Genomic DNA, 7,912 nt, shown 5'->3' with positions numbered 1-7,912 from the left:
GATTTTTAATCTCCTATTATTTTGGAAGAAAAATTAGACTATTTTGCACAACCGGTGTAGAAGAGATTACAAATAATGTATCATCAAAAAGAAATCGAAGAAAATATAAATATTTTAAACGCAAAAACATTGATAATAAACATAAAATTCAATACAAATTTTAAAAATGTAGTATTTAAATATAAATTAAAACAAGACCCCTGTATATACGCGGGTTCTCTCCTAGTCTATACTATATAAAAGGAGCTATTTGGGGCTCTTTAGCCTATCCACATCAGCTTTTTAAAACTTTCATGAAAAGACGCCACGTCATCTGCTTCTCCTCTCGTGAAAATGATTTTCATCAACCAATTGATAGAAACTCTACGTTATTCTATTACAATTAATCTCACCTCCCCGCTACCTCTTCAGTTTCAACCTCTTCTCATCTCCCATGCCTTCCCGATCACTCATTTTTAACACCCATCAACTCAACTTAATCTCTAGATTGATCCAATTTGTTTATCACACTTTATCTCTAAATACGATTGTCACTTCCAAAATCTGTGTCTAATCTATGTAATGAAATCCTTTTTTTCTCATGTACAGGGATCACTACAATTTGAGGAGCATCATCACGCAACAAGGCCTTATATAGACACTGACAAAATCAGAAGCAGAGCTGAACGCAAGAGATCTTTCGGTAAGGGTCACTGCATAAGCGAGAGACAGAAACGAGACAACAAGACATGTTCTCAAGCGAGTGTTTAGCATCCATGAGGAAAAGCAAAAGAAAAATGCAGGTCGTACTCTTCTTTTGATTTTGATGGGTACTTAATATGTTCCGAGTGATCTATACACGTACTGGAATTGCAGGCCAAAAGTATTATTGGCAGGGCACCAACTTGAAGATGGTTGAGCACAAAACATGTTTCTTTTACTCCTGATTTAATAGTTACGCATGCCAGCTATGTAATCAGAGGATGAAAAAAAATATCATGTGTTGAGAGATGAGATAGTCACCTATCTGGCTCAGCTGTTAGATACCCCTCATGCTATAGAGGTAGAGGAATAAGAGGAACCCAACTCTCTTTTATATGCCACTGCCTATAAGACAATATTTTCTAATTGATAAACAGCTATTTTTTGTGGCAAATGTAAGGACATTTCTTTTACTTGAACAAGCTTTCATTAATTTTCTCTCCAGGTATGGTTCTTTTCTATGTGCATTTACGCATGTAAATATGAATATGTGAGTCTCTGTATATTTTGCCTGCCATATTCAGCCTCTCATGAATCATTTCCATTTTTTTAAGGCAGCACTCTTGAGTCTTCAACAAACATATGGAGAAGCAAGAATGTCTCATTTACTCGCCATAGCTCCTATGTGATAACCTAGGTACTATTAAGATATTTAGATTACCACGAGCTTATATATCAAGATATCATTACATTTATGGTTTGTTGTTGTCTCAATTTATAACATTAATGTACTATTCAACTTCTCATTACATATAAAACTCTTTTCTCGAATTTCTTTGATCTGTTTCTGTTGAATCTCACAAGTGTTCAAAAACGGCTGCAATGAAGGAGGAAATCTGTTGTCGACGTGGTGGACTCATCAAGGATAAAGTAAGAGTAATTATTGATTCTTCTTGCTCATTATATGTCTTAAGAGAATATTCGTTTTCATTATGATCAATGTTCTCAAAGACATAAATTTGGAACAAGAATGAATTTTAAGCGGGATTTAGGAGCACAACCTTCTTTTTAAAATTAAGGATCTTCAAGTTCAATGCTTATAATTCTACCAAAATTCAACAATGAATGATAAATCATCGGTGAGAGTACGCAAGTTGTTGCACATGTTTCTCAAAAGAATTCTGGAATTAGAGAGATGAGGTCGATGGCTTCTTTTGATATTCAATATCTCAGGTTTGAGTGTGATGATATTTGCTTGCTGCCTAAACATAGGATTTTGGGGGCAGATATTGCCAGAAATTGAGCAGAGAAGAAGCTGTTTAAGACTGTCTTGAAGAAAGAAACCAATCTCTGCTTAGCCGCTGATGTTGGAACTGTCGCTCAATTGCTTAATATCGTCGATAAGGGTTGAAACATTAATATTCGATTCTTGGTATCAAAATTTGAAGACTTTCATTTGATTTCTATTTTTGTGACGTCTTCCAAATGTTTGTGTTGATGAAGGTGGGACCAGAGGTTTGTCTCTTGAAGACTCAAGTTGATATTCCTCCTGATTTCACCTCTGACTTTAGCTCCAAAATCCGTGTGGTAATTACTTCTATTAATATGCTCACTCGCATCACCGCAAATCTGTTTCTTTGAATGGTTTTATGTGGTCTGTTTGTGATATATTAATATGCTCATTTCTATTAATTGTTCTGTTTATGATATACTTAAGATGGAATGAACGAAGGATTGAGGAACCATTACCACAATCAGGCATTAAAAAATGGGGCGAGAAGACAGTGACAAATCAAGTGGTTGAGTTGGTGGTAAATCGAGATGATGGTTGTAGAAACACTCAACTGAACGACTTGAGGTTTGGGGCTCTCAATTATCAAGCAACCGGAACATCTAATCTTTTGAATGAATTTTTGTGCATATATATCTTCTTAGACTTAGGCTTTTACATACAAACCCTAGCGATATGTTCTTGCTTGCTAATTGACCTACTAATGTAAAATTAGGCGTTTGATTCCTCAGTATATATACTGCATGCCTCTGATTCGGTTTGGATAGAAGACCATTGTCTGATATAATATTCTCACAAATATAGTCGAATTATATTGGTTTTTAGATCTGTCCTATATTGAACGAAGTGCAATTAGGATTTAGATATTGTTTTAACTATTGTTCATTGCTGGCTGAACGACTATAAAACTGAGGTAGTGCAACATGAGTCTTCTTTTTAAAACATATATACAAAATGTATGCAACAATTTAATAAAATTACCCCTATATCTACAAAATAATACCATTTAGAATAATATAAATAAAATTATTGACAAAAGCAAAATTACCAACAAAAAATAATACAATGACCAAACTAAAGACAGACATTACATATAAAAAAACACTAAATACCAAACACGCATTGAACCCAAAAAAAAAAATTTCTATTTTAAAACATACAAAAAAAAATATACCAAACAAAAACATAAAATAAAAAAATCTCAACAACATTTATGTATAGAATTTAACTAAAAAAAAACAAACATAGTAGTTTCATATATATATTTTTAAATTATAAAAATATAGAACAAATCCGCGTGTAGCACGGACAATCTCTAGTTCATTCTAAAATATTCAAAAATGAAAGAATAAAATTCAAAAGAATTACAAATGGAGAGATGGTTACAGTTTGAAAAAAAAAACGAAGATTAAAAAAAAAAGGAAAAATGTAAAAAACACTATCTACACAAAGCCGAACAGAGAGAAACGGACGGGGCGGCTTAAGTTATGGAAGAGGAAAAAGCGGCAGCTTACTACGACGAGCTCACGCGTAAAGGAGAAGGAGCTGCTCGTTTCAAGCAAGGCCTTGGCTTTTCCTCCGGAGCCACCACCGGCGTTCCGGAGAGAGGATCGGCGATCGCATCATCCTCCTCTTCGTTTCTCAATCAGTTCGTCAAGGCTTCTTCCAACCCTAAATCCACCGAAAACGATTCCGAGATCCGATCCATCAGAGATAAATTGAACAACAAGAAGAAGAGGCCTGAAACTAGTGTTCCGGAGAGGAGCTACAGAGATTCGAGCGAACGGCGTCGTTACCGGAGTAGAGAGAGGGATGAGAGAGATAGAAGCCATAGAAGGAGAAGCAGGAGTGCAGAGAGGCGTGATAGGTATGATGATAGAGAGAGACGTAGGAGGAGGAGTCGGAGCCGGAGCAGGAGTACTTCGCCGAGGAGGGAACGTAGGAGGAGCGAAGATGAGCGAAGAGGAAGGAGGAGAGAAGATGTTAAGGAGAAGAAGATTGATTACTCGCGGTTAATCAAAGGCTACGATGATATGGTATACTGTTCTTAAGCCTTTCTTTCATCATCGTTCAGCCTTCGTGGCTACCAGATTTTGATGCCCTTTTGTTCATTCTTGCTATGTTCACTAGATTCAGCTTCGGTTACTGAATTTTCGTAATGTTAGAGATTCTCTTTGCTCCCTTTTAGATTTTGGGATAAGAACTAGCTTAACATCATCCTCAAGATTAGGTTGGTATTGTAACATAGGAATGCCTTCATCTACTCAGATTTACTTGGTACAACTATTTTTTGTGGAGCTCTTTCTTTGTTTATGGATTTGGATTCTGTATTTTTGCTGTTGTTGTTTTTGGGGTGGGTATTTGGTGATAGTCATTTTCATTGATACCTTGAGGGCTTGTTATGTTGCTTTCTTGAACAGTCGGCTGCTGAAAAAGTGAAGGCCAAGATGAAGCTCCAGCTTGATGAAACTGGTGAGTTAGTCGGTCCCATTAGAGAGATTACATTGATTCAGCTGTCCATGCTTCTAGCAGCTGAGATTTGATTCTCCCGACAACATCTTTTTTAGTGGGATCCATCTTTGGAATGTTACTGTTGATTGCTAATATGGTGGGGCTGGGTTTTGGCTCTTAATGTCTTGGCCTTGATTATGCTGATAAGTCTTTCTTATTATCCTAGTGCCAGACTATCGTAATTAGCATGTAAATTTTTTTCGTGAATCCCTAGCCTTAAGTTGGTTAGTTTCTAATGGTTTGAAATGGAGTTAGGAGGCTGCTTTGGTGTATTCTGGATTTGTCTAGGGCACTGGTTAGGCAGAGTCAAGAATTGAGAATTCGCTCCTCTTGTATATACGCTATAGTTTTGCGAGGCTGTGTTATATAGCTCTGTATCTCTTGGTTTTGGAGATGTAATGTACGTTACTCCCGGGGGAAGACTTTCCCGAACTTATCCCTATCAGTAAAGCATCCTTACTTGGTATTCATTGACCTCATAATTTTCATAGCAACTCTGCATATAAGGAGGATTGGGACAAACCCTTTCCTGGAGATAGATTGTATATATGTAAATGTATATAGTGTTATATGAAGAGAAACTTCATGGTGCCTAAGAAAGAATTAGAGAACAAGAAAGATCGACTCTGTCCTTAAAATGAGTTTCCTTGCATCTTTTACCTTGTGAAAAACGCTCATGTTGATTTCCTCTCTTGAGATTAAAATGATCCCGCTTGAATTGTAGCTGAGAAAGATACCAATAGAGGTGCTGGATGGGAACGATTTGAGTTTGACAAATATGCCCCGGTTGATGATGAGGAAGTAGAAGAAGGTCAGTTCCCTGTGAATCTCTGCTTATACTCCATGTTTTCGCTGTACAATAGAGCTAAAAGTGGAAAAACCATCCTCAGTTACTACGAGATGCTAAAAGCTTCGTATGATTATGCAGGTACCAATGATGACGCTGCCTTAGTCAAGCGCATGGGACAGAGCTTTAGGTTTAATGCCATCGAGGTGTGATTATCTTTCATTCACTCTCACTATTCACATATTTTCAAGAATCTGACCTTGAGACAAATTATATGGTTGATAATAAACTCGCAGGCGAAAAGGGAAGAGCAACTAAAAGCCGCACACGATGAAGCCATGTTTGGAGCACCCACATGCCAAACTCCTAGTGACAAAATCGAGGATGATGTGCCAGTGACAACTAATGAAAAGGGCGTTGAAGGAGAAAGCAACAGTGGCGCGACAAATCTTCTTAGCGAAAAGGTAAGATTCTAATGTCTTTTGCTCTTGAACCGATCGATCCTTGGAGCTCGATTCTACATTCAGTACGTAAGATTGTTAATCCAATAATTTGGATTCTAGGTACTGGCAAAACAACAAGGATCTTGGCGTGACCGAGCTCGCAAGTCATGAGTATCCTGTGTATATTGAAGGTCAAGATTAGTGTAGTTTATAAGTATTGATTTTTTTTTTTTTACAAGAAATTTTGTTAATTTAACTTTGAATATAAAGGTCAAATTATTGTTCTTCTCTGATACAACCGAATAAACAGATTTTTCAACGATCAATGATAATTCAAATATCTCAGTAATAAAAGATCATTCATCACATAATTGCTAAAATTCACTCAACTGTTTCCAATTTAAGTAATAATATAAATATATTTGGGTAAGAAAAGAGGATAAGAATCGTATCTTGTTGCAACTTGCCCATTTGGCATTTGCCAGGAGACCATGCCTCGAAACTCAAAATGAAACAGATGTCAACAGCTCATTGGCTTCAAGCTGGACGCCTCGCTGCCAATCAGAAACTAGTTTCGACTTTTCGAATTTACAGAAATTAAAAAAACAAAATTGTTTTTTTTTTCTTTTCTTATTACACTCTCCCGAAAAAAACGTAAAACGTAAAAAAACCTAAAGTCAAATAAAAAGGCCGTGTGGGTCTCTCTTTACGTCTCTCAACATTCTCAGAGAAGCCGTCTTCCTCCACTAATCTCTCCCATCGATCTTCTTCTCTGCGATTCCAATGTCGAGCCGTTGGTTGAGACCTGAGGTACTTTATCGATCTTCATAATCTTCCATTTCACTAAATCGAGTACATCTAATTGATTCTCTTTTTGACTGCGTTTTTTGTTCCCTAATTTCTAAAACGCTTAGTGTGTTAGATCTGGCATCGATTCTTCATAGAATGTAGCTCGTTTGTATACTCTAATCAATCTGATAACGTGCTTCGTCGTTTTTGTTCTTTGTTTTTTTTCTTCCTCAGGTGTATCCCTTGTTCGCGGCTACCGGAGTTGCTGTTGGGATCTGCGGGTTTTCGTTGATAAGGAACATCACCGGAAATCCTGAAGTCAGGTTTGCATCCTCCTCCTCAGATTTAGATTGCGTCTTAGAACCTATGAACATTTTTGGTCGTCTCAGGGAAGATAATTGTTATATCAAAACGAAGTTGTTTAAGTCCAGATACTCCGTTAGACGAAATATAAACTTAGCCCAAGTTCCTATAAATAGGAATCACTTCTTCATTAGCCTGATTTATTAGAGAGTTTGTTAGACTAGAGTTTTGATTGGGAACCAGCTATGCAATTCGGTATTAGATTATGCTTATGTCTTTGTATTTGTGATTGAACATAACATCAACCTTCAATATAGCTTTAGCTATTTACAGTTTGAAACTTTTGGACTTTTGGACTCTGAAACTTAGTATTTTAGTGTTCTAAAAAAGGTTCTTTTTCTTGTGAATCCACCAGAGTAACAAAGGAGAATAGGGCTGCTGGAGTTTTGGATAACCATGCAGAGGGAGAGAAGTATAAGGAAAATTTCCTGAGGAAGTATGTTCGCAACAAGCATCCTGAAATCATGCCTGGAATCAACAAATTCTTCACTGATCCTAAATACTGATTAAACATTTTCAAGACCCTTCGCATCGCTTTTTATTGTTATTGTTTTCTGGAATTGAATCTTCTCAGATATTTCCATGTGATATAAACCAAATTTGTCAACATTGTGATGTTACTATCCTCCAGCAGAGAGAGACTACTTATTATGCTGGGTTTGTGTTGTCACTTTTAAGCAGAGAATAACAATTTGTATGAAAAATTGCTGTTTGGAAAACATAACTGCAATGTTTAACGAAACAATCTCATGTTTGAAATATTTAAGCTCTTACATTAATGAAAACCTATCATGATTTTCAAGTGTGTTCTACTACCTATTCCTACCCACCTTTTGTTTCGTACTATAGGAGACAAACAAGAATCTGAGACAAGTAATTGAAAATGAGTTTCATGTATATAGAAAATGAAAAACTTTGTTCCAACAGAGAAATTATGCTGATTAAAGTTAATTCATATTCTAACTGTGTCAATTAGATATGAATATAATTGGTCCATTTAACACTGAAAAGTATGCAAAACATTTTCCATCTATAAAATTTCAAATG

General features: G+C 36.3%; 2 protein-coding genes across 2 annotated transcripts; both read left to right on the top strand.

Moving 5' to 3' along the window:
- Positions 1 to 3,380: 3,380 nt before the first annotated feature.
- LOC18021037 (pre-mRNA-processing ATP-dependent RNA helicase prp5) lies at positions 3,381 to 6,052 on the top strand. The gene is made up of 6 exons (XM_006404232.2): positions 3,381 to 4,008; positions 4,393 to 4,444; positions 5,208 to 5,294; positions 5,412 to 5,476; positions 5,567 to 5,734; positions 5,834 to 6,052. The coding sequence occupies exons 1-6, from the start codon at positions 3,460 to 3,462 to the stop codon at positions 5,882 to 5,884; spliced, it is 972 nt and encodes a 323-aa protein (XP_006404295.1). The 5' UTR covers positions 3,381 to 3,459; the 3' UTR covers positions 5,885 to 6,052.
- A 285-nt stretch (positions 6,053 to 6,337) lies between these two features.
- On the top strand, positions 6,338 to 7,578 carry LOC18020987. Its single transcript, XM_006404231.2, has 3 exons — positions 6,338 to 6,523; positions 6,737 to 6,825; positions 7,221 to 7,578. Exons 1-3 carry the CDS (start codon positions 6,497 to 6,499, stop codon positions 7,369 to 7,371), a joined length of 267 nt encoding a protein of 88 aa, XP_006404294.1. The 5' UTR covers positions 6,338 to 6,496; the 3' UTR covers positions 7,372 to 7,578.
- Positions 7,579 to 7,912: the final 334 nt, after the last annotated feature.

Source organism: Eutrema salsugineum, unplaced genomic scaffold (assembly GCF_000478725.1).
Source record: "Eutrema salsugineum unplaced genomic scaffold, Eutsalg1_0 scaffold_16, whole genome shotgun sequence".
Taxonomy (NCBI): Eukaryota; Viridiplantae; Streptophyta; class Magnoliopsida; order Brassicales; family Brassicaceae; genus Eutrema; species Eutrema salsugineum.
The sequence above is the reverse complement of the archived record's forward strand: the minus strand, read 5'-3'. Positions and strand labels throughout refer to the sequence as shown.

What these genes read in the sequence shown, in the direction of transcription:
- LOC18021037 (XM_006404232.2), top strand. Translation starts at nt 3,460, where the DNA reads ATGGAAGAGGAAAAAGCGGCAGCTTACTACGACGAGCTCACGCGTAAA. An exon ending in GCTCCAGCTTGATGAAACTG is followed by an intron (nt 4,445 to 5,207) that starts GTGAGTTAGTCG and finishes CTTGAATTGTAG; the next exon opens with CTGAGAAAGATACCAATAGA. An exon ending in CAAATCTTCTTAGCGAAAAG is followed by an intron (nt 5,735 to 5,833) that starts GTAAGATTCTAA and finishes TTTGGATTCTAG; the next exon opens with GTACTGGCAAAACAACAAGG.
- LOC18020987 (XM_006404231.2), top strand. Translation starts at nt 6,497, where the DNA reads ATGTCGAGCCGTTGGTTGAGACCTGAG. An exon ending in GCCGTTGGTTGAGACCTGAG is followed by an intron (nt 6,524 to 6,736) that starts GTACTTTATCGA and finishes TTTCTTCCTCAG; the next exon opens with GTGTATCCCTTGTTCGCGGC. An exon ending in ACCGGAAATCCTGAAGTCAG is followed by an intron (nt 6,826 to 7,220) that starts GTTTGCATCCTC and finishes TGAATCCACCAG; the next exon opens with AGTAACAAAGGAGAATAGGG.